Here is a 26,531-nt window from a genome sequence, read left to right on the forward strand (position 1 = left end):
TGTTTACGGCATATCATGAAGGCCATAAAATTATTAAAGAATATCAATATTCATATTGAAATGAGATACACAATGAAAATATGACAATTTGGTTAAATCAATCAGTAAATAAACCATATGTTGTTGGAAAAAAGGATTGATTTCGCAACTACCTATATTTTTTTATACTGCGACTACCTATATTAGTTCTTATGATACTTGACCTTAACAATCAACCATGCTCTCAGGAGAATGAAAGAAACAAAGTCATTTAAAATTTACCTTCATTCCGTAATTTGCACGAAACGGCAGGTGATTTCATTAAAAAACGGACAATTCTAAAATAATGTTACCCCGCAATAAAGTCAATTATTTGACAATGTACCAATTAGCACTTATGTATGCCCGTATATACCGTATATCTCCGAATATAGTCCCCCCCCGAATATAGTCCCCCCCCCCAATTTTGAGACCTCAGTTTTGGGAAAAATTTTAAAATGTAAAGGAAGGCAATTTTTCTGTGGTTAGCAAGTTAAGATTCTAGATTCGATAAAAACTATTATTTTCTGTGAAGATTAAGAACAAATCTGTTCACATATTTTCCATCACAACAAAATAACTATTCCTAAAACATGTTGTGATCCATTGCATGTATCAGTAATTTATAGTTCCTTAACCAGATGTAATGAAGAAATGAGACATTTTTTTAAGTATCCAAGGCTATTGTATTTTTTAAACCTTCACAAATTATTAATATTTTTGATTTCCAAATGACTACAGACAATGTCAATATATAAGCTTTAACTTAAAGCCCATAAACAGTATTGCATTTGGCCCTGAAACTTCCTTAGATCCAGTGTAACACACCCATCAAGTCATCACAAATCCAAGTGACCTGAAGAATTTAGGAAATCTAAATAAAATTGTGTTAAATAAATTATAAATATTATAAAAATATTGCTATCAAATGCCTGCTAAGCAAAACAATTAAACTACAGGACTTACAAATATCAAAGTAATAAAATTAAGAAATAAACTTTTTCCAACAAACATTAAAACTGAAAAAAAATTATATCAATTTTCAATGCCTCGTCGCGAATCATTGCATAAGTTACACAAAGAGCTTCTGCTCTGCATTTGCGCACAAATTCGACGATATTTTCCTCTAATTCTTTGAATCTGCCGCATCGAGACCCCCGAAATGACTTCCGCGATGTATTAGCGCTTTGCTAGCGCTGTAAATACTATGATTTATGGCGTATTCTGCAACGGCTTTTTTTAATTGGCATCGAAACTCCGTCTTTGAAGGCCTCTAATCTGCGGCAGGATTGATCCTCATCTTTCTACTTGATCCATCACCTCACTGTTGAACGTAAAATTATTTTTAATAAAGAAAATATCGCGGAAATAATTGCGAAACGTTATGCGACGTAATTTATCGATCCTATTTACCCTGACGAATTGAAGATATTCCTCAATAAATTGATTACACTTTCGATGCTGAGTCGCTGTATTTCGATCAAATGCAGTAGTGCCGGCGCTTCTGGTTTAAAGTCGTCGATTATTGCGCCTTTTCAGAAACAAATGCATCACCTATTGCGCATTCCTGTTCTGTGAAGGCGGTAAAGGCAGTGGTTGTAAACACGAACCGCACGGACGTATAGTAGCTACGTGGTAGCTACGGACGCAATGGAATGCTAAATCGTCACGAAAGGTTCACTTTATCTGTTTATTTTTCGCAATTATTTAAATCGTGTAGTTATTAAATGAGCGACGGGTACATATACTATTGATTCAATTCTAGTGTTCGATTAATGTAATGATAGTGTGTGTTTAGTTTTCATTTTAATTATTTACTGTTTTGCGTCATTAAGTGATCAGTGTCGATTGAATTATTCTAACAATACTTTTCCAAGAAAAATTAGCGGCTACCCGATGGATTCCGTGAAAACGTATATTCGATATGCTATTTGAATCGGAATAATCGTATCTGTACAACATTTGTGGTAAAAATTGTCTTAATTTCCGGTAAAACGTGGCAGTATTTACTAATATCTCCGATTATAATCCTCATAAATATACTCAAATAGAAAGACTACGAGAACATTAGCCATTATGCCGTTATTTATTACTTTATGGTCACCTTTAGTATGCTAAATTGGATTACACTCGATTATAGTCCCCCCCCCCTTACTTTTCCGCGGCCATTTTTGGAAAAAAAGGGGGGACTATATTCGGAGATATACGGTACCTTTCGCCTCCATTGAGAAGTGTCAAACCTAGCTGGAGATTGTTTTCGCTGCTCAGTTGTCTCTTGAAAATTGTGATGTTTTATCATTTCCCATTTAGGATGATTATTGACGTCATACCAAAAGAGGAATGCTTTCCGATAGCATTCGTGAAACGCATGGAATACGAGCGTAGGATAGGTTCTCGATCGAATCTGACTGAATCCGTTTCCGATGCCTCCAATCCTATGAGACTCTGAAACACCCTCCATCAACACCTTCTTCCTCATGCCACTGAGCCCTTGCCACTGTTATTATTATTTTCTATTATTATTTTCCTGTGACCCTCAATTCTATAACCACTCTTAAAATTTCTCTATCCTTTCTTTATCTCTTTCAAGCCTGATAGTTTTTCAGGGACCAAAATAGTGATCGCTCAACCCATCATTTTCTGAATCACAAAGTCATTCTCACCATCCCTTTTCCATCGCTTCTTCCATCACTTTCTGTGCTTACAACAGTCATTCAATTAAAAGCTTAAAAGTGACATTACAATAGGGTGGTTTCCTATTATTTTTTTATTGCCTAAATCGAAAGATTATTACTCCTGGAGTACGTATTTCATGCTTTTAGATTTTTAAATGACGATATCTATTTTTCCCGATTAAATGAAAAGTGAAAAATTTCAAGCGCGCGAAAATGCGACGCGTAAGTACGAATGCCGGGAAATCTCTCCGCGTGACGTATTTCTGGTTCCCGTTGCCGCCCTGCGAGGTGACCTTGAGGCGAGGCTTAGCGCTGATACGACGCAGGCTGCTAGCGGGTAGCCTAGTACCCTGCTGGCTGGTAGCGCTTGGCTTAAATAAGGATTATTAATAACTTATCAAACGAGGAAAACTTTCCGACCTTAGCCAGTTTTAATAAGTGATTGTTAAGACATGTTTCCCTGAGCTCTGTGCCTCGTGCATGCATTGGTAACCTCAGACGATGTATAACTCCTATCTTCTCCTATAGAAACTATGTCCCTGTGACGTCACGTGGAGTGGCATCGCATGGGCGCCAATCTGGCCCTTTTCAAATGAGGATAAAAATGGACCATTGCCATTCGTCTAACCCGGTATTTCTAAAACAAAATAATTTGTATATTATGAATACACTAATGGTGGGTAACGAATCGCAATCAATGCCTTTCGTTTTCTTTGATGAAGGAAACCACCCTATTGCTGTTAGCAGCTGTATGTTCTGATTGGCCGAAGGACAGTGTCAGCAGTGGAAAAAGGGATGAGATTTCCATCCCTCGACCGATTGTGGAAAATGTTCGAGTGATACAGTAATTTTTCCACTAACATTGGAGCGAATGCTGAAGCTGTCTGTCAGAGGGATGGAAAAAATTATTATGTTATTCAGGTTTTTCCAAGTGTCCAGGTCTTATTAACATCGAGCTGAATACTCGATACCAAAGTCCTCACTAGCAATTTCCTTACCCTTAAATTAATCCTGTGTTGATACAATGTTTCTCATGAAGATTATTAGCTCAAAAAAATTAATTACCTGCGGTGAAAGCAAAGCCCCCAAAAGTACAGAGAATTTAGTATGAATTAGTGAGCACATATTATCAGATATTGATTTTCCTATAATCATAGTGCATACAGGCGGTGGTTATTGCCTTAGGTAAACTGCACAAAAATGTAGTACATATTAAGATTTTTCACAGAAGGCCAAGTCATGCGGATTGGCATGGGCAGTTTGTGGCACAGCCTGGAACCATGTAAGATGTTTTATTGTAACGGGTATTTCATTGTGCCAGATGGAAATAGGCTTGGTTAATATAACAGGGCAGTTAAATGCATCTGAAGGCACCTGTAAAGGTCCATGGATTTGTAAGTCATGGCAGAATGCGGTTCACAAAACACAGAAAAATCAGAACATCTGAAAGCAGCCTCAGACTTGGGGTTACCTTGAGGCAAGAGGTTTTGGACTCTGTCCCGTGCCACAACTCAGTTATGTAATTATTGGGAGTGCACATTGCTTTCGTATCCATTCATACCTTAACCCATTCCCATCCACAAAAGTAGTGGTACATGGCCTGAAGCTGGCCACAAACACCACAATCGTATCAGTACGCAGAATGCATAGTGATATCTATCAGTTGATCCTGCTGCTATCTTACGAGTTTATTTTTGTAAGTTTTTGGCCAAATAGTGTATCTAATAGTAGCTGCCATCTGGTTGCTATTTGGAGATTTTTTCCATTGTAAATCGCCCTTGAAATATTTATACTTTCACCAAATGTAAGAGAAGCTAACTCTTAGCAACATATCAAAATTTGGCGGAAATCAGTCAACAAAAACTCTATTAAATGTCTTATTTAAACCAACACTACAAATGTGTTCAAATTCTTTAAAAGTCAGCGGAGTTTGGGATTGATTTAAATCCCAGGGGATGGATACGAATGGGTTAATGTATGAGGAATCAGATGATAGACTGATTAGATGATAGATTTAATGGTGTAATGACACAACTGATAACGAAGGATATGAAAGAGAAGAAATATTTAAGTACGAAAAGATTAGCTGATGGGAGAATTGTGTGGAGAGCTGCTTTAAACCAATCTTAGGATTATTGAGGAGTGATGATGCTTTTGATGATGAATAACATAAGATTTCCCATATTAATATATTTTTTAACTTCATAATGCAGTTAATAATTCTTTAAATAATTCCTTGCAAATGTAATTTTACTGAAGAAAAGTGAGATAGTGGAGCAATTGCAGTTAGCAATGCCTCTCAAACTGGCTTCACACAGACTCACTCTAACTTTTAAGTCTTACAGAAAGGCATCTGTAACCCTGATATGCCTTATCTCTATCGTCGCGGGCTCAATTTTGTGTAAGTTCATTTGGGCGTTAATAAAGTGAAAAACTTTTTTGTGTTCCACCAATTTAATTTAAGGCACGACTAATTTCCATGCAGCAGTGTCCGTGGTACCATCTAGTTACCTGAAGATGATGCTGCTGCATCAAAACTAGTTGTACCTTATAATAAATTGTTAGAATACAACAAATTTTTTTCATTTCATTAACTGATACGCCTTATTGAGGACCCTACCTTTGTTACTATGCAAGTGCCAATGCCTTGAATCTGAAAAGGACTAGCTGGTGATTAATGGACTTCGTGCCCCTTATATTGGCCAAACTATGGAATTATTTACTTATGCACAGAAAATTTTGTCAAATAAAAATGCCTCATTCGGTTAATCTATCAGAGTTTAATGTCTAAGCCCAAATTCTTATTGTCAAATTACATTTTAGGCTGAAACCATTGTCAGGGAAATAATAATAATAATAATTTTTATTCACTTTAGGCAAGAACATTTGCATAGTTTCGTCAAATTGAATGAAATAGATTATTTAGGATTAAGTTAAGTCCACATAGTCAAGAATGTTTAAAATTTTGAGTGCATATTTTAAAATCAATCCCTATGCATGGAATTCTAAATCAGGAAAAAATTCGAGTGGAATTTGATTTTCTCCCCAAGCATTTTGTGGTGAGATAGTGGAACGTATTGCTCAAACTACAAAATTCCTTTGAGTGCATGAGCAAGTTCATCTTGAGAGAGCCATGAATGCTAATTTTTTCTTTGAATTATAGCTGTAGAAGCACTACATAGAGCAAGTAACTTTGTTTGCAGTCACGTGCATGGGTGCAAAGTTAAATGCACTGGATGATATTTCCCATTAAAAGACAGATTAGTGTCAATTTCAATGGTAAATGTCACCTATAGAGCACATATCGTATTTGGGTGAAAAACTTCTTTGATGGCTAATATTTGGGAAGAAATCATGGGGATTATCATTTATGAGATGTGATTAAGAGTCAGGCTTTAAAACTTATTTTGATCAATTACAGTTACACTGATGGCTGTCGACTCCTAACTACTGATCAGCATAGTCAGCTGCGCGTCTACAGGGGCCCATTGTGGACCCTTGAAAATGTTATTATTCACCCTCATCGTCAATTCCAACATTTAACCTCCATTAAGGTTTGAATTTTTTATGCTTTTAATGCTAAAACTTACTATTAGTGTGGTACTACATAGAGCAAGTAACTGGTGCTGCTCTATCATACTAAAGCATGAGTTTTTCATTCAAAAATATGTCCACTGAAATGGACTCCAGTCGTAAAAAAATGTTTGGCTCATGAAGTATTTGTATTCAGGTTTGAATCCTGGTCAAGCCAGATGATTTTTTTTCCTTGCAACTTTCATCTTTGGTTCAATTTCTATTTCCATGATCTCCATTTTTTGACAGGTTGAGATATTGGAAAGAAAAAATGTAAATCTTGAGATTTTTATTTTGTTTTTCAATCTTGAAATTTTCATGTTAAATCCAATTTTTCCTGAGCTTTAGTACAAGTCCCCAATTTTTTTACTCTAAGCTGCATTTTAAACGTGGGGGTTAGGATCATCTTCAAGCATTATCTATAGAATTCCAAGAAATTTAATGCAAACGTCAATAATTTTTAGGCTATGGTAATTATGGTTTTCTTCATATTAGGCTAAAAGATAAAATTCAGATCATGGCAAATTACAAACATTTGCTTAGGGTATGAAGAAAATGATGATATTTTAAATAAAATATTGCATTAGATATTTCATATGTATGGTTCAGTTTGCACGAGGAATGTGTTAGATTATTAATATTGGCTTTTAATCATTAGTCTATCTGATGGTTACATGTTGTTATCATATTATTATTTTATTTACTTTGCATTGTAAACCTTTTATTTCCTTTCTTGTGATACCTTTTAACACCATCTAGGCCAATGGTATAAGCCAACAGTCAATGCTCCAAAAAAAAAATTTAAATAGAATTTCATTTTCTTTCCTACCCTGGGAAAAATTCTTCTCTTGTAAGGTCTTTCACTGTGCATTAATTAAGTGTGCATATGCTAAGAAGCTGATACATATCATTGGCTAAGTTCTTACAACATGTATCTCAAATTCAGCCGGTTTGAGACATGTATCTTAAACAAAGTGTGATGACATAAAAAAATTAAATAAGAGCAAATAACGACTCTCTGTTTGTAAATGATGGCTTCTTTATTAGTATTATGAACTTTTGGTTTTTAATTTCAATGTACAATTAAAAATATTAATCGTTTTTTGCTCTCCTAAAAAGTTGCTATTTTGGAGATAAGTGTTTTTATAACTTAGCCATTGATATGTACTTTTGATACTCTGCTTTGACTGTTAAGCTAAAAAAATTGTAAGGGACAATTTCATCTGCTACTAAGTTCTTCTGGGCATCTGTGGTTTATTTCCATTACCAATCTTGCTGCTTCCCAATTGTATTTATAAGTTTCATTGGGGTATTTAAAAACAGAGCATCACTGGTGCCTCTTCTTATGAGTTGCTCACCATAGACATTAAATTAGGAAGTTACCAATGACTAGCCATGTGTAGAGATCCGTGAAAGTGGTTTTATTTTTTTCTAAAATTCATTTTAAAACTATGCGATTTTGGTGTTATAGAAAATCTTGGCAGTGTTATTATAATGTTAAAATTTTTGCATATTTCTAGGTGTTTAATGAGTTTTTGGTGCACATTTCACGATTGCTTATACTTTTGCATTTGCATTTTAAATAACATTAAATACAATTTCCAGAGTACAAAATTTCTGATAAAACTAAATGAAGGAAATGGTTCAAGGCACACATATAATGCAGGGTTCCCACTCAACCGTGAAAACCTTAAAACCGTGAATTCAGTCTTCCGTGAAAACACCTGGATATAGCCATGGAATTCATTGTAAAACCTTAAAAAACCTCTCAAACTTGATTGTAGATCTACGATTGACGGATTAAAAGAAAAATCGATATGTCGATCATATTCAAGGTCAGTCAATCCCAGACACTGCCATGGCGACACACAGACCTTAAGGCTGTGATTGAAAGACCGTTAGCCAAAATGATCATTAACCCTGGCAGGAAATCAGACACGTCTTCACTTCCCTGTCACACTCCATTTTCCCACTCACAACCTTTAGCCGGCCGTAAATTTAGCTAACAATAGGCGACATCATTGCTGCGTTTGTATTCCAGGCATTTATCGCGTTTGCTATATTTTTAGTTAACGTGCGGCCAGTGATTGTTATGTAATCAATATTTCTTCCTAAAATGGCTTATCAACAGACCGTGAATTTGAGACAATTTAGACCGTGAAAACCTGGAAAAAACCGTGAATTTTATAATTTAGTTAGAGTGGGAACCCACTAATGGTTCAAGCATTAATATTATAGAGTGAGCAAGAAAAGGTGCACCATGAACTCTTCACTTGATTGTCTTTGTGAGGAAGACTAGAGTAAAAATTGACCAAATAGTACTGAAATTTGTTTTCGGTTTCATTGTATTAATTTAGACCTATAACACAATATTTAAGCTCTTCCTGCTTCTTTTTCCCTATAATCAGAATGTATTGTTGGCGAATGTGATTGGCAGACGGCAAATCCCCTCTACCCTTCATATACATATATACTTCCAGAGCCTTTCCCAAATTTTTGGATTATCAAGTTTCTTTACACTAATTCCAGCATTTATAAATGCTTCTGTAATAGGGACAACAAACTCCTCTTTCGCCTCCTTCACTTTCTTTGACTGAGTAACTGTCTGTTCAAATGATAGCTGTCATTTTGCAGGTCCCCTTTCTTTTGCACGTTTATGTGTATCGCAATTCATGCGCTTTAACAGGGTGACAAGGTCTTTCAGATTCAAGTCTTTTATCCCAAAATTTACACAGTAATACTTTGTCTTTCACATAAAATCCTTCTGAGCCGAATCACTTGTCCTGGTATGAACGGTAACTCTAGGTTTTTCGGAATTTAAAAATTCATTTCCCTCATTTGATATGTAAAGCTGTAGCTGTTATTAAAAACAGCCCAAGCACGAATGACGACCAATCATGTCAGTGTTTTGGAACTGAGTGCTGGGTAGCTGTGTCATAACCGTAAATAATGTATAACTTACATTTTGACCAAAATTTTTCATGTCGTGGGCTTCCTTTTGTTAGCCCTCACCTAGGTGCCGAGAGAAGGTTGTTTCAACAAAATCGTTTAGTATTGATTACAGCTGTTGCCAATTTGTCAAGAAAGGCCATGAAAGAAGCATGCATAACTAAACACAATTGGATACAAAAAAAAGTGAACCAGGGGTTTGTTGAAATGATTTTTTTTCCATTGAGGCTCAGTAGAGCGTTGAATATCCGAAGATCTCTCCGCTAATACTAAGCACCCCCTCTCCTCCTATCCTTTCTGTTCCATCCTCCCCTTCCCCAAACTGCTAGCGCTGCGTGCTTTCCACTAACAATAGGTCTTTATGGATGTCTTCAAACAAGATGAATCGCGGTGCTGTCAATGGCCACCGTGGTCACCAGCACCTGTGCTGTCTACGACATGAAATGCAGGCAGTGCTACATTAAGGCTACTTTCTGACAATACGACTTTTTGCCAGCCACCGTTCACAGTATGACAGCGTGAAATTCAGGCTGCTTTCAGACAAGACGACTCGCATGCTATGCTGTGTGCCGTGCCGTGAACGGCGGCCGGCAGAAAGTCATCTCGTCAGAAAGTGGCCTTCTGTTTCCAGCCAGCAGCCGTGTTTTAGTCGGCAAAATTGTTAAGTTAGACCCACACTTGAGTTTTTCTTGCAACAAGTTATCCAATAACACTGTTTACTGTGTCACGGTGAGTCACCGGAATTACTGCTCGGCATTGATGCATGCCGGGCACATGAGCTTATATTTACGCTCTTTCGCGGTCACGTTAAATTTCTTACAGCACTTTATTAATTCAGGTTATCTATTTCTTCAGGAGAGAAAGAACATCATTCTATACATTTCCAAGAATTTCAGGGTTGATAAATGTGAAGCGAAGATAGAGGCCATGATTAGTTTAACGGCAAATTCCGGGGGAGACATCACTACAGTGCGCAATATTACACAAATTCAATATGCGCGAGACAAAATACACCAATTGACCTTGGAATTCCAATGAGATGGATCAAATGAACGTCATCAGTGTTAAACAATGAAGGTTCAGGCTTTATTAAATTATGACTCATTGGGTTTGATTTTTTCACTAATTCAACTAAAATAGCAAAAAAAAGTGAAATTTCATTTTTATTTAGTGATTTCACATTATTTTGTGTTATTTTGCGATATCGCATCTTGTGAATTTCACGAGTCTCTAGCCATGTGGTATATCCTTAAGAAGTCTGGTGCAACAACCCTTCAGGCATTTGAAGGGTTAATCAATTAGTGTAGTTTGTGTGATCTCAAAGAGTATTTATGTTGTATTTTTAGGCTCAATGGCATCCTTTGGAGGATATAATTGTTGTGGGACGATATCCTGATCCTTCCATGAATGACTGCGTCGGAGATGACTTGAGAGCTATCGACTTCTTTGATGCTGAAAGTGGGAGCTTACTCTATCAGCTTTTTCGCATAGGTGTCAGTGGAATAGTGTCACTGAATGCATTCAATCATTTGGGAGAATACCTTGCTTCTGGAATGGGTGAGTAACAGGATCTTTTTATTTTTGTTTCTCCAATTTTTTTTCTCCTTGCAGATAGGTGTACAGTGAAACTACCATTTAACAAATTGGACAGGACTGGGAAAATGTTAACTTCGTTTTCAGGGGTTTGGTATACTTTTATTGCCCTCCTTATTACACATCAGTTTATTTCCCTTGATGGAAGAAGTAACAGTGAATTAATTTTACCTACTAGACTTCTTGGGAGCAGCCTTTTACAGATGGTGTTAGTGATCTCTGGCTGAAAAAATGGTCGATTGCCCCCAACTCCTGTGAGAGAAACATCTCCCTCCCTGGATTCCCCCTCTAGATTTTGACGGACCTATTCCAAAAACATTTTATGACCCTTTTTGCCCTAGCACATGGGTTGCAAGGGTACGACAGTTTTGTTTCACTGCTGTCTTTTGAATCATTGTGCATGTTTGAGTTTTCAGTGCCACTAGGTCTTCACTAGTCATATATCTGCCAGTTGTTGTATTCATTTACACTTTCTCAAGTAACTATTGCATTCATATTCAGTTTAATAAAATTTAAGGTATCTCTTGTTTGTTATTATTATCAAGCATAAATACCTGTTCTCAAGCTTTAAGAGTGAGTTTGGATAACTTCGATGGAACCATTTCCTGGAATCTCTTGGTATGGGAGTGACACTCCACAGATTTAAGATGCTGATTAAAAGCCAACTCCATACTCTCCTGCCTTTTATCATTGTGCAGCTCTTTTGCATGAAGGTAGACATGTCTATCGATTCTGATTTGCAGAACATAATGCTCCCCGGTTATGTTTACCTTTCTTCCTCTGAGGAGTGCTGAAATTCCAATTTGTGAAGCAATCCAATTTCTAAATTAGACTTGAATCATAAGAATGTGTATGTAGTAAATAATATCATATTGCAACAAAAAGGATACCAAGTACATAAATAATTTAAAATACTGTATAAGCACGTGTAAGAGGTGCACCTTTTTTCCCAGAAATTGCAGCCGAAAATGGGGGTGCGTCTCTTACACGAATTTCGCTCCACGCGAAGGCTCGCTTAATATACAGCCACAAGTGGGCATCCCGCAGCATATATACTGCAAATAGTAATCGCATATCAAACGTAGAGAAACGCGTGTAGTTTTGAAGGACAATACCTGGTTAATAATCAACATCTGTCTTGTCGAGTCATTTCCATTACGTTAAGGACCTGATTTTTCAAAAATCATCTTCAGATGCTACTGAGGATTATTGCAACTGAAAATTATATTGGTGTCAAAACCTGTGGTTTAAAAATTTCAAACAAGTGTGTACATTGCTGGACTATAAAGCGGATAGAAGAAATCGAAAATGCTTGTAAGTGAAGAGTGCTGAAGGAAAGGTCTAGGGGAAGGAACGCAACGAGCAACTTTTAATTTCTTTAAAATTCTTTCCAATCAAAGGGCAATTCTTTTAATCAACAAGGCTATGAGCAAAGGAGCAAGGAACACACATGTGACCCTGCATGTGACATAGTAGCCTTCAAAGCGAAGGGGCAAAGGTGCAGCAATGTGATGTATGCAGTTTGCATTGCCTGAAGTTTCCAGTCTGTCTCTTCTTTTTGAATGCGCTCATGCTACGCTTGTTTCTTCCAAAATCATCCTGTTTGGACTATGTTGAATATTAGTGCCCTTGTTGTGACTATAAAGCTCTGGGTTAATAAATTATAACTTAAAAAACTTAAATGCTGTCAGGTATGCGTCGCATTAGGTCTCATTCTTTTTTAAACCTCGTGCGTGTCATGCAATCATACAATTGCCAAAAGCTATTGAGATATCTTTGAGCTCAGTAGGTGACTCGCCTAGCATTTGGCCTCCAGAAACTGGGAGAATTGAAGCTGGTGGACTGAAAAAGGTCAGTTGGTGAGACAGGGTAGGGATGAAACACGTTTACATTGTTCGTGTGTAACTTGATATTTTCCTTTAAGGCAAGTGATTTATAGTTTGTGGGGTCTCGGAAAGGAAAAAAAAGGCAGAGGCATTGGCTGATGGAGGGCTGAGTGTGGTTCTGTGAAATCTATGACGTGGTTATTATCCTACGGCACTGAGATTCCCCCGCTTGTTGTCCAATCTCTTGGGAAGATTCATGCTATGTGCCTGTGGTGTTTTGCCGTAAAATTTTCCATGGCTGCAATTCTATTGCATTACTCCTACAAGAGCATTTAAACAAAATCTTTTGTGAGTAGGACAAGCATCATAGAGCAATGGCATATGCGATGAGATGATCGGAACTCTTTCTACTCATTCTGATGGGACGTTGCATTCATGAAAGCATTGATTTAAAATTTTGGATTCAGATTCAATTTCTTCACGGAATTTGGATCTGATTAGTAAGGTGAAGGGCATTATCTGAGGATAATCGGATCCAAGGTATCCAATCTACCATACCTAGTAATCATCATAAGGCTAAGACTGCAAGTGAATACCTTCTTATTTCCGAGCGCCGTACATATCGTGTAAATTTAGCTGAAAAAAGCCTTGTAAATTTTTAGTGTTGAAAGAGGAAAATTTGATAACTGTCAAAAGTCCAGGCATACGTCTGCAACTCCACGTGATAGGATTAAAAAAAATGCCGGAAAATTTTTTTTCTTTAGCTCTGATGCTCAAAATAAGGGCGTGTCTCTTAACACTTTCAGTGCGGATGACATATATATATGCCATGAAGGCTTTTCCACTCTGGCGGATGACATAAATGTATGTCTTCAGGAGTTCGTTTTTCCGCTGGTCACTAGGGTGCTCCGAGCGTGCCTAGCATTACTTTTTCACCGTCCCGCAGTTTGGGAGTGACCTTACACCATTGCGGAAGTGTCAGTTTCTAGTTCTACGTATTCCTTAATTTTTAGTGTTTTTTTGTTTACTTTAGTGCTATTTTTGGAACAATTTGGCAGGTTGAGATTTTTCATTTCTTTCACCTCTTTTTCATTATTCTTATCGTAAATATCATCATCATGTCTTACATATGGATTATCTTTTTTAATTTGTTTTTTTACCTTCATTTTTAATTTATTCTTATTTTATATGCTATCACAAAAATTATGATTAGACTAACTTTTTTTATCAAAGATATTTATTCCCGTTTCATACTCACTACATTATAAAAAAATGATCTTAGTGCGGTGCTTCAGGTAATTATGTTATATTTGATTTTCTTTTTCTAGAAACTTTTTTTATTGTTGCAAATTACGTTTATCCTGGGTGATTGTTTTTGGGCCTTTTTCCTACTTTTACGGCATATTTTCTCATTCGTTTTTCTAGGTCAATTACCAATCCTCTATTCATTTCGATTTTATTTCATTTTCTGAGTTATTCATACGTGTTGGGGTTAGTTGCAGATTTTCTTCTTTTTCATAAAAAATAACATATTAATCGCGTATGCAACACTGCATTACATTATTTACAGTATTGGTCTGTATTTTTTTACTCGTTTATTTGTTTCCTTAGCTTTGTAAACGAAATTGCGGAAATGAATAGATAAACTCAGTGGCATTTTAAGCATTACGGCATTTAACCATTATTTATTCCCTTTAAATAGTATTTTTATCTTATTTTTTTATTTATTCATATCTTATATGCAACCACAAAAATTATGATCAGACTTAGTTTTTGTTAAAAACGTGTATTCCCATCTCAAAACTTACTATTTTATTCCAAAATTTTTCCATGTGGTCCATTGGGTCGTATTTTATACTTTATTAATAATTTTTAAAATCATTATTGCAAATTACATTTTTTTTTACATATTTTGGGTTTTTTTCCTAATTTTACGACATATTTTCTCAGTCATTGCTCCGCATCAATTACTTGTCCTCTGTTCATTATGGTGTTTTCATTTTGTAATTCATTAATACGTTCTAGTGTTAGGTACAGATACAGTCTTAATTTTCATAAAAACTAACATATTAATCACATATGCAACACTCTAATACACAAATTGTACTATTTTGCTGGATAATTTTTAAGGCTCAAGGTTGGAGTCCCTCCCTAAAATGTGACGTGATAGGTTTTTAGGAATGATGCAGGCTCTTCATTTCTCCGCTAACTGTGAAGGCATCCATAGGATAGTGACTACGATTTGCCCAGAATATGAAGGTCAACCAGGGCTCTGTCTAAGGCCTTGCTTTCAAATATATCATAAAAATTGCGAGAATTTTTATTATAATGTTTCAATTTTGCAATAACTCTGAGGCAACATAGATTTGCTTGGATTAAAAAAAATTTTTATTCCATAAATTTATATTTTTCTTACCGTTCATTGTGTGTTCTACTTCTGTGACTTGAAAAAATTAAATCTACGGCCGCTGAAACAAAAAAAATACACGTAAAGACGAATTGCAAGATATTTTCGTCATTTACCTAAGGAATCAACGGTAGAAGAAGTATTATAAAGGGAAATATGAAAAGTTCACTCCTTCATACAAGGAAAATTGCATGTGTGTAATGCGGGTTGCGTGAATTATCAATTACTGGTGACGGGTGGCATACATGTATGTCATTAAGGTTTTTTACAAATTGCGTGAAATAGAAACAAAATAAATTGCAAATTCTGTTGTATTACTTCCAAGACCACCGTTATGAAGGAAAATCACCCATCCGTCACTGGAGGTTTCGGCGAAAATATCATCCGCATTGAATGTGTTAAACATGTGCGCTTCTTATACGTGCTTATATGGTATGTCATGTAATGACATGGAGATACAAAAGTTTAAAGGCTGCTGCTGCTCAGGGTGAAGATAATGAGAAAACATCAACACAGTATGTTTAAAGGAGAAAAAATTCCACTCTTAAAAATAAAATTTTCAGGGCAGACCATAATAGGAATGGTGGATCGCAGTCTTCTAGAAAAGAAAAAACAGAAAAATATAGTGAAAATGCGTGCTTAATGGGAGGGTCAATCCAGAGCTTCCTAGTGTAGCAAATAGGCTAGGGCGAATATGGGATGTTGCGTGGTTAGGAAGAGAATTCATTAATACTATAAATATATAAATGCGTTTATTGGTTATATGACCCCATGTGTGGGGGGTTATTTGAGGACAGCGTCTAATGGATTACAATCAAGTCTGATGGAATTAAAAGATCTGGATTTCAGACACTGCATTTGTAAGAATCTTGTGATATAAGCCTACAGTTAAATTTATGTTGTTTGCACTTGCCTGCCAGCTCAGAATTTAATTCCTCGTGAGATGAAGAGAAAACTCAATGCTATAAGTAGTTGAAGAATAAAAATTTTTACTAACTTGTTTTAGAATTTGGAAATTGGGAATTCCCAAATAATCAATTGAAGTATGGGATGTACTGAGAAGTAATTGAGCTCAAAAATTTTCTTTAATTGAATAGGCTTTCACATAGGCATTTTTTTCAAAATACTATCCTTTTATTTTGAAGTCTGGTATCTTGAGGATGCCTGAACTTTTTTAGAGGGCAATGTTGCCTAAATAAGCATAATTAATTTATCACTCTGCAATTGGTCGCATACATGATTATGGTTTCAGTGGAGCGTTATCTTCAGCAAATTTTATAAGTACCTCTGTATTTGAATATTTATTGAAAGGGTCTTAAAAAGGTTTAAAAACTAGGAAATTCTGTACCTACTCTTATTCATTTATTTTTATGATGATAAAGAGGTATTAAGGAAGAAGTCTATTTTAATTAAAATTCCCATGTACTTACATCGATGAAAAAAAATAATATTAATATTTCACAGAAATTCAAAAATTTTTGACTCGTTATGATAATTTTAAGTCTGGTCTTTGTTGTTGGATCCATTTTTTTCATCAGACAGTTAAAATATAGTATAATTAGATGTTGTTCAAAACAATGGATTGCTACCGATTTTTAAAGGTAATTAAAAATATACTTTTTTTCATTTTCACTAAACTTTACACTCTTTTTGTGAACAGAAGATTAATCGTAAGATATTTCCATTATTTAATTGTTATCAGTATCGAAAGACGAATATTTTTAGTGCAATTAGATTTTATTTGTGAAAAAATAAATTTTTAATATTATCCCTGTATTAGCCCTACCCTTGATGATTGCATCGTAATTTCTCTATTTACCTGTATACTGCTTAGGAATCCGTGACCTTAATTTGAATAATAATAATAATTTTTATTCACTTTAGGCAAGAACATTTGCATAGTATTTTGTGAATAGAATGAAATGTCATAATGGTACTCCAGTTATCAATATATTATAATTATTTTTATTATAATTTTTAATTATTTTAATAATAATTAATTTAATAATTTAATAATTTTTTATTATAATTTTAATTATTTTATTATAATTATTATATAATAATTATTTTAATATTATCCCTGTATTAGCCCTACCCTTAATGATTGCATCGTAATTTCTCTATTTACCTGTATACTGCTTAGGAATCCGTGACCTTAATTTGAATAATAATAATAATAATTTTTATTCACTTTAGGCAAGAACATTTGCATAATATTTTGTGAATAGAATGAAATGTCATAATGGTACTCCAGTTATCAAAGTGATGGAATAATTCAGCATTTCAGGTTATCATAAGTTATTCTTTGCTGTCTTCTTAGATTTCTCAGTATCATTCATGAGCATTTTTCATTCCAGGGATGACCATTCTTATTTGGCGCACCAATCATGGAGGTTTGGAGGAGAAAATGAACACTCGGGTGCTGCGGCCGAAACTTGATGACAATGCGTCACAGGATTCAAGAAGTAAAAGGTTACCCAGGAATTGTAAGAAATTAGTTTGAATTTTTTTCCATAAACATATGGTACAAATTTACTTTTTTATATCATATCTGAACTTTTTGATAGTATTTTTATTTTGCTTATTCAACTTTGATATTTTAAACTCTGTTTAGGCTATTAATTTTGGATGTACATTGTTTTATGAAAATACCTGGCCAGTATATTTAATGAAGCTATGTCTGGTCACTAGTTTTTTCTTATTAATTGCAGCTTTAGAAAACCCGATTACATGTGTTTTATGAGAATTTTACTTATAAATGACTGTTTAAGTGCCATGGTGTTTTTATATATAATGATTTTTGTTATAATTGTTTTGACTATACATAGTCCGTTTGAAAGAAAAGAGTACAAAGTCAGGTTTTAACTTGACATAAAATAACTTATATGGCTACCAATGAAAGTCTTCTAAAGATTGGCATGGTGGTTGTACTTGTTTCCATTCCTAAACAGTATTTTACCCAATGTGATTAATGTACAAAGATAAGAATACTCATTTTTGTTGAATTTAATTTCATGGAATAAAATCTTTTGACATAAAATTTTTATTTGCTCTTAAATCTAATTCATTATTGATGGTAATTTTAACCCTTTCACTGCTGTGAACCTACCTAGTACGTTCGCTCGGTAGACTGCTGTGAATGCACTTTTTCTTCCTCCTTGCCATCCGGTCAGCAGTTTTGCCAAAGCACTCTGAAAGGTTGCTTATCTGGGACCCTATCCTCGATGAGCTCACCCGCGCAGGACTTTCTCATTGACCCTACCTAAAGGGAGGTTCGGGGGGTCTGCCTCCCGAAAAGTGACCGCTCTGACTGCAATTTGAAAATCAATCAATCAATCTGATCATCAAGAAATGTTAGTTTTCATCGCACTCCTGCCAATCAAGCTATCGAGTACGTCTTTGAACCGTGTTTCTGCGATGAAAAATAACGATTTTGTTAACTTTGCTAAAATGGCCGTTATTTGGTGGTCCACAGCCACGTTTTTAGCAAAGTTTACAAAATCATTATTTTTCATCGCAGAAACACGGTTCAAAGACGTACTTGATGCTTGATTGGCAGTAGTGCTATACAAATGCTAGGAGGGTCGATGAGACGGTCCTGCGAGAGTGAGCTCTTCGACCATAGGGTCCCAGATTAGCGACCATTTGGAGGGTGTACCTCACCCATTATTGAAGTACCTGCTCAAGGGCCCACGAAATGCATTTTAACCTTATCGCATGTCAGGAGAAGGTTTTCGGAGATTGAACGGCAGTGAAAGGGTTAAACCTAATTGTTATGAAACGAAATCTCATTTTAATGAGTGCTCATAATGCCCAGATATCGTTTGCCATATAGGGTGTTACAAGAATCTGCAATACTCCAGTAGGTGATTGGGGAGGCAATTTGAAGCATTTTTGTTGCATAATCATGGGGTCGCAACTCCTTAGATTCTGAGCAATGGTAATGCAAACATTTTAATGGATGCACTTTGCAGTGACCATGAAAAGGATTTTTTTGGGTATCCAGTTTTTTTTTTCCTTTTTATTTTTTGCTCTGGATTTCAAGGTAATTAATTAAGGTTGGACGAAAATGTGTAGTTATAATTGTCTGAAAAAATTAATGTTTGAGTTTAATTAAACGAAAGCTTTGAGTAAGTATCACCAACAAGATTGCTCAATCTCACCCATTTTTAGATTTATAGTTTCAAGATGTTTACGCAATGTAGTTACCCGCATGGGTGGATGCGTAAACCAGGGTGTCCAGCGAGTGGGAAAATCCAAAATAATGCATGAATTCACAAAGTTTTGCTCTGACCGGTAATTTCAAAATCTTTTTTGTTTCAAATTCACTTAGGATAAAATTTTGCCATTTCAACACCCATTTTCAGGCCTAAAATGTGTTTTTCTTAATTTTAAGTGCAGTATCTTAGAATATTACTTATATTATAACTTAATGTTAGCAGAATTTTTAAAGCCAAATTGAAACGTGGACTGTCAGGAAAGACAACAGAGTCGAAATGACTAGCTCTCTTGACTCAAGTAAGATTTAAAAACACAACGAAAAGAATGCCAGGTGATGTTAGCACCCTTTTGGTCAAAGCAACAGCGTCTTGGCTTGCATTGAATAAATTTAAATTTTAAGTAAAATGTGTGCTTATGAATCTATTCCTTGTTCTTTTAAGTAAATCATTACTATATTTTGTAAAAGTATTGAAGTAATTTTGGATGTTTAAAAAACCCTTATCTATCACAATAATCACATAAGATTAACCTGGAATTTTGAAAAATTTCCCTGAAAAACGGGGTATTATGCATGAATTTTTCTGCTTTGATTGGCTAGACACCCGTTCCACACATTTCATACCATAATTTGCCTAAGAAATGACGAGGGCATATTTTTTTATCACTAATAGGAATGTATTCTTGCACATTGCTTGATCGTCAATCATATATACAAACCCTAAATTATTAATTTTCACTTATTGTACACTTGTATTTATGATTTGATAATATCATAAGATAATAAATTTTCTGTAAAAACTGAATTGTTTGATGGAAAATAACAAAAAATAAATGATTTACCAATATGCCTGTAAAGAAACGTACAAAGCTTGTCAATATTATCCTCCAATCGTACCCTGGTAGCAATGAGTCTCTACCGTAGCACTAAGTTGTGGCCAGAGTCGACATCTGCTCATGGGAACCTGTGCGAGTTTCTAATTTGTAGTTACAAGTAAGATTTTAATATGTTCAATGTTATCAGGCTCAACTATGTAGAAGTTGATATTCACAAATGAAAAGGCGTATTCTAAAGATGTATTATTAAAATCACTTCACTTGTGAAACAATTTTAATGATACATCATTAGAACCTTTTCGCCTTTGGATATGAAATCGGAGGGCCACCATCCTTAGGAATTTATTTTGGAATCTCTTGATAGCCTCAGCATACTTAACATGATATGGATTCCATATTACAGAGCAGTACTCAAAAAACCCTTGCTGAAGTTGCACGTAATATATGGGACAAAAAATTCATTAAAACCTTTGCAATTTTTGAAAATGAAACCAAGAATTTATAGGCCTTAGAAACCACATTACCATTACATACCGTATTTCTCCTAACATAGTCCCCCCCTCTAATTTTGCTGCTTCAGTTATGGGAAAAATTTAAAAAATGCATTTCAATAGAGTCCCCTCTTTACATTTACCATGGGTAGTTTTAAGAAAGAAAAAGGGGGACTATATTCAGATAAATACGGTAGTTTAACTTTTTATTGTGGTGTTAATATTACATAGAAGTCTTGTGTATAATTTACTCCATTACGAATTTTCATGAAAAAAATATAATTGTCTGTAAATGAGAATTTCCCTCTACACAATGTGAATGTGCTAAATTTTACTATGTTTAACGGTATTAAGTTTTCGTCAAACCAGGTTGAAAGAGAACCTAAACAGTCTAAGGCTAAACAACCTTCAACAGAATCAACTGCAGGAAAAAATTGTAATTCATCAGCTTAATTTAAATGTTTTATGGGATATATGTTGCCTCCAATATAATTTACGAAGATTAGAAATAAAAGAGGTCCCATATGGGAGCCTCATGGAACTCCATACACTGCTTTGAATGAATTTGAAACTGTACCATGGATTTTAACCATAAGATTCCTTTTGGATGGGTAGTTCTTTAAGCCAAGATATCATGATCCCAAATACTCCAAGTTTTGCTGTTAATATTAAATGATTAAATTTGTATAAAGCTGTGGCAAAATCACAATAAACTGTGTCTTCTAAAAAATGGCCATGTAAGGAAGAGGTAACATTATGTCGGAAGAATAATAAGGTGGTGGAGGTAGACTGCCACTCCTGAACCTATTCTGTTCCTCAGAAAGAGCATTTTCAACTGCTTGCTTGAATGTATGATTGACCAATCTCTCCTAAACCAGCTAATACAAACTGAGTGACTACTACTCAATAATTATTATAACGAGACAATTTAGCCAGATTTTCAGTGACAGACAATGTAAAGCTAGAAATTTTAATACTGCTACCAAAAATATAGGTGGATTTCTATCAACATGGTTAGAGGAATTGGCTGAGAAGAATATTTGACGAAATATCTTGTAATTATCCCTCTACAATATCATAATTCACACCGTTCCAATGCACATTAGGAGGGATATTATTATTATTATTTTTTCTTATATAGGAAATGAGAGGCCAAAAAAATTTTGGAGTAGTAAAATTATTTATTTAATGGTGTTGTTATAGTTTTGAGTTGAAACTATTCCTAGAGGTTCCATATTTTGCAGTTATCCACAAAATTCACGTTATCAGCTTGATCTCCTATAGTCTTCAAAGGTTTATGGTAAATCTTGTTGTCAATAAATGAGGTTTTAGTGTGGAAAAGAACTATTTGGGATATTTACTATTAACAACATTATAAACATGGATTAATTCCTTAACAGCTTGATATTATAAATACAATCCACCATTTCATTACAGTCTTAGCTACATAAAATCTTCAATATTAACAGATCTGGAAACTAGTTATCTCTTAGAACCTTTATATAGCAAGATCATAAACATTTTGTGGAGGTCTGTAGCATAATTATTTACATGGATAAGCAGTCATGTATGATCGTTTTTATCACGAATATCTGGGAATTTATGTCAACGGAGAAAATATTAATACAGAATTATATCGCATTTGCTATAAAAACTCCATCGCTATTTTTTAAGAAATTTTCAAATATCTTTCGGAAATTAGGACATTCAAATATGAGCATTGATGACGATATAACAAATGAATAACGAATTGCGTCTTCCTTAGATTTTATTTATGTGAGATTTCTTCAAGGATTTGGATTGTGACTATTTGCTTCGAATAGTGAATGGAAATAGCTCGGCTATTTCTTGTCTTCAGTTGTGACACTATTCTACTGTGTGGGACTGGGAGAAGAAGCTCAACATTTTCTTTCTCGAAGTTAGAGTAATGTTCTGTGTCGGTGGTGGCTGTTACGGTAAATGCTAAATTTTGGAGGAATATGGCGGACAATACTGAACTACGTATGAATGTGGCGGCCCTTAAAAGGGTTGATCCATATGTGAAAGATATATTAGACTCAGCAACTCATGTTGCTTTGTATACTTTCAACTCAGAAACGAACGCATGGGAAAAAACGGACGTCGAAGGTGCGTTGTTCGTTTACGGTCGCAATGGCGAACCGTACCATGGCATAGTCATTATGAACAGACTGAATACCAACAATTTAGTGGAACCAGTGAGCAATGGACTAGATTTCCAGTTGCAGGAACCTTTCTTGCTCTACAGGAATGCGAAATCCCGGATATACGGGGTATGGTTTTACGACAAAGACGAGTGTATTAGGATTGCATCTGTTCTTGACAAATTAGTGAAGGAGTTGGACAAGAAGCATGATAAATCACCCAAAGTGAAAAAAGGTAACCCTATTGATATATATAGTATGCTGAGCAAAGCTCAGGAAGACTTCAACGTCAGTAAAGTCAAACTGAAAAATAACTTCTCTGAGATGGGTGCTAATAAGTCAGCTCCCCCAAAAGGTGTGAATGCTGAGCATTCAAAACCAGACTCCACGCCTCAAAGCGTGATGGAGTTCTTCGCGAAGGCTAGCACATCTCAATATTCCGTTGACAATGACGAGTGTAAAGGATTGAAGCAAGTGCGTTCTGGATTATTTCTTAATCAGGCGCCTGCAATAGGCCTGCCCACTCCTGTGGCTTGCCCAAATGTTGTTGATAGTAATGGTGTACCTTTAAAGCCTCTCATTCAACGGCTTATGTCAAATCCTGCCCACAGTGTTGAACACATTGAAAAACAACAACGGTCAGTCACCCCTGAATCCAAAAAGAAAGAGAGGCATCCAGTTAAGAACGGCACCAAGGTCCTTTCCTCTTCCTTGAATTGTAACACAGTTCCTACAAAATTAATCGAAAAGGTGGATGAAGGTGTTAGTTTTCTACGTGTAGCATCACCTTCCCCTCCCGATGGAATGATTGCTGCTCCCAACGTCGGAAATGCAGCTGCTACTGTTGGTGAGCTTACGGGAATAGATCGGCCACTTTCTGCCCCACTTTGCAGTGATTCAACAGGGAAGCCCGCCCTAATGCCTCCTGTTATGTTTACCTCTGCTCGTGTTACATCAAAAGCAGCGGTTGGTGACACCAGTTGCATTTCTCAGGTTCAGAGCTCGCCAAATTTGATTAAACCCAGTATATTGGGAGGTACTGTTCATCCGTTACAGGAAAATTCCGATGGTCTTGTCACAGATCTCTCTCCATTGACAAGAAATCAACTTCTCCAAGCATTCACGTATCTCATTAGACATGATCCGGAGTTTGTTAACAAATTGCATGAAGCCTATGTTAAATCTTTTTCTGAAATGATATCTTAATCTTTGTATTTTCAAAACTACCTACATATACGTCTTATGTAGATGTTTGTCAATGTAAGTTTACCTCTCAGCATGCCCATAATCTTATTTAGTTTTTCTCTCCTCGTGCAGTGGAGAGAATACCTTCTCTTAGTTCTTTCAAATGGTATTTTACAATCAAGACCTAAAATTAGGTATGTGTAAATGCATTTCAGGGGTGTTGAACAAAAGCAACTGCAAGCTTTATTGCTTGTGAATTAGTAGCTGTAGATGGTTGCTATTATGACAATTAGATTCCTTAGATATAAATACAGTTTTTCCTACTGTATTAAATGGAATAAGGCAGTCTATTCAAGTTTTTCTTTCGGATATCATCATGAAGTATATTATTGTAAAGTGTATGGGTGCAAAGCGGGGAATTGTAAAATTCTTGGTTTGTTGGAAACTGTAATTATCATGTAGAATGAGCTTAATGGTTACACGCAAAAATGGGTTTACTAAGCTTACGGCTGAATAATTCCATTTTGTGAGTCTCTCTTGTAAGGTTGAATAGGTTTCTATTGTTAGTACATTCTATTTTTAATTTCCATCCGGCTGTCACTTGCATTGCAAGTGACTTCATTAAATTTATTTTATACCGGATATAAGATTCGAATATATTGATATGGATTGCCAAAACTTGTGATACACTGATATTTTTGTGATCTAGAGAGTTGTATTATTCTCCGCTAAAGAAATGTGTATATTAATGTATGCCCACTTATTGTTTCCACTTATGTATATAGCATTCATGCATTGGTTTTTTTTAAATGGCCCCCTCATTGAACAGATGGAGCCTATCACCCTTCCCAACATCTATTGTATTATAAAGTTTCATGAGGTATATGTGCTTTATTGTTGGAAGATCTGAGTTACTGGTTGACCATTTCATGCCAACTAAAATGCAGACCATAGATGTATAGAGCCATCAAGTGATAGTCATTTGAAGTATAAGTGGACTTTAGTTCATGGCCATGTTTTACCTTGGATTTTATTGGCTCAAATGTTTTGAGTAAATTTGTAATGCCACAGATTAGCCTTGATTTCAAAGTTCTGTTTTATATTGATCTATTTTTTAATATCTTCATTTATTGTTAAATTTGTACCTGTGATAGCATATAAGATCTGATGTAATTTAATTGAATGTTTGCAAGTCAGTACTTTTTCTGTGCATTTCAGAGTAATGATTACTCTTCCGTGGAATTTTGATGAAGTCTTGCTTTGGTTGACAGATTAAATTCTTATAATGTGCATTCATCTTGTGGTTACATAATTGAATTTTACTTTTGAGTTTTTTCAAGATCACAAATACGATGATGAGGAGAATGTTTTGTTTTATGTTATCATTGAAATGACAGGAATAGTAAATGAGCAAATGCTCCAATAATATTCAAATTGCATAGTATTTCTTATATTTTCTTCTTCACATTTATTATTTAATTGATATTGCATAGAATTTTGGGCATTAAATGACTGTAAGCCCTTACATCAATAGTATTCTGTATGGTTTCCTATACTTATGCCCCTCAGATTGCACCTTCTATAAAATAATCTGTAGTCACTCCTGATTATTGCAAATTATTTTTACTACTGAAGTGTACGCAAAGGTTTTTAATTATCACTTTACTGCTGTTAAGAAATGTGCTTGTTGAAGTCATTGGAAATACCTTTTGCTTAAACAGATGCCATTCTGGGTATACTGATGGTTTCTTTGTCTATTAATTTTATGTTAAATTTCTGTACAAGTATTATTTGCAATCTGAAATTTTCATGGGCCCCAAGCTGGAATATGTTGTGCCTCAGACTGGAATGAGTAAATTTTGAGAAATAAATAAGTGATTACAGCTGTCAAATGTGGTTTTTAAAGTTGTTAAACCAGTCCATCAAGTTCATAAATTAGCTTTGACTTTAAATCAATAATGGTAGCTGACTTTATTCTGGCCGGCCGGCTAAGTCAAATATTTTTTCATGGCGAACTTCATCCTTTGGTGTATTTAACTTTGCACCCGTGGGCGTGACTGAGTACAAAGTCACTTGTTCCTGCAATGCTTTGACTTTATTCACTATTCAAAGCTTTGATTTAATTTGTGGAGGCATTCAGTTCTCTTGTTAAGAAAGTTTTACAGACCGAGTTATGGCCAAACCCAGGGGTTGGAAGAAGTGTTTGATAGTGTACATACAAAATCAATAGGAGAGGTTCAAGGATTTCACTAAGGTTCAACATTTTAATTTGCTGACCTCCTTATTTCTTGTCCTGTCTAATTTTATATGAGACTGACTCATACAAAATTAGACAGGATTCAATATGAAGCTTAGGTAAGGACTTATGGGTCATAAGATTGAAAATCTCCGTGTAATTGATTATTGAAGAAAGCCAGGTTAGTGATGAGTAAAACATTTTCCGGCATTAATCCACTTTCAGGCTTGAAGTTTTCTCCTCCTTCCTCTTTGGCTAGAGTTTTCAAGTAATTAAATATTAAATTTTTGATTGTTCTTATCATGATGAACAATTATATTTTAGAATTTATTAAGGCAAGGTTGAGTATAAATTATAATCA

The 26,531-nt window shown here is 35.2% G+C and overlaps 2 protein-coding genes across 2 annotated transcripts in view; both read left to right on the forward strand.

Moving 5' to 3' along the window:
- The window catches only part of LOC124158771 (DNA damage-binding protein 2-like), a 33,353-nt gene extending 15,268 nt beyond the window's left edge, over positions 1-18,085 (forward strand). Inside the window, exons 6-8 of the mRNA XM_046534076.1 lie at positions 6,115-6,247; positions 10,562-10,772; positions 17,399-18,085. Of these exons, the coding sequence (XP_046390032.1) occupies positions 6,115-6,247; positions 10,562-10,772; positions 17,399-17,544 (490 nt within the window). The 3' untranslated portion in view covers positions 17,545-18,085. The remainder of the gene's footprint in view (positions 1-6,114; positions 6,248-10,561; positions 10,773-17,398) is intronic.
- A 4,262-nt stretch (positions 18,086-22,347) lies between these two features.
- LOC124158774 (mRNA-decapping enzyme 1A) lies at positions 22,348-25,826 on the forward strand. Its single transcript, XM_046534084.1, has one exon. It carries the CDS (start codon positions 22,567-22,569, stop codon positions 23,953-23,955), a length of 1,389 nt encoding a protein of 462 aa, XP_046390040.1. The 5' UTR covers positions 22,348-22,566; the 3' UTR covers positions 23,956-25,826.
- Positions 25,827-26,531: the final 705 nt, after the last annotated feature.

Source organism: Ischnura elegans, chromosome 5 (assembly GCF_921293095.1).
Source record: "Ischnura elegans chromosome 5, ioIscEleg1.1, whole genome shotgun sequence".
Classification (NCBI taxonomy): Eukaryota; Metazoa; Arthropoda; class Insecta; order Odonata; family Coenagrionidae; genus Ischnura; species Ischnura elegans.

Coding starts and splice junctions, on each gene's coding strand:
- LOC124158774 (XM_046534084.1), top strand. CDS start 22,567: ATGGCGGACAATACTGAACTACGTATGAATGTGGCGGCCCTTAAAAGG.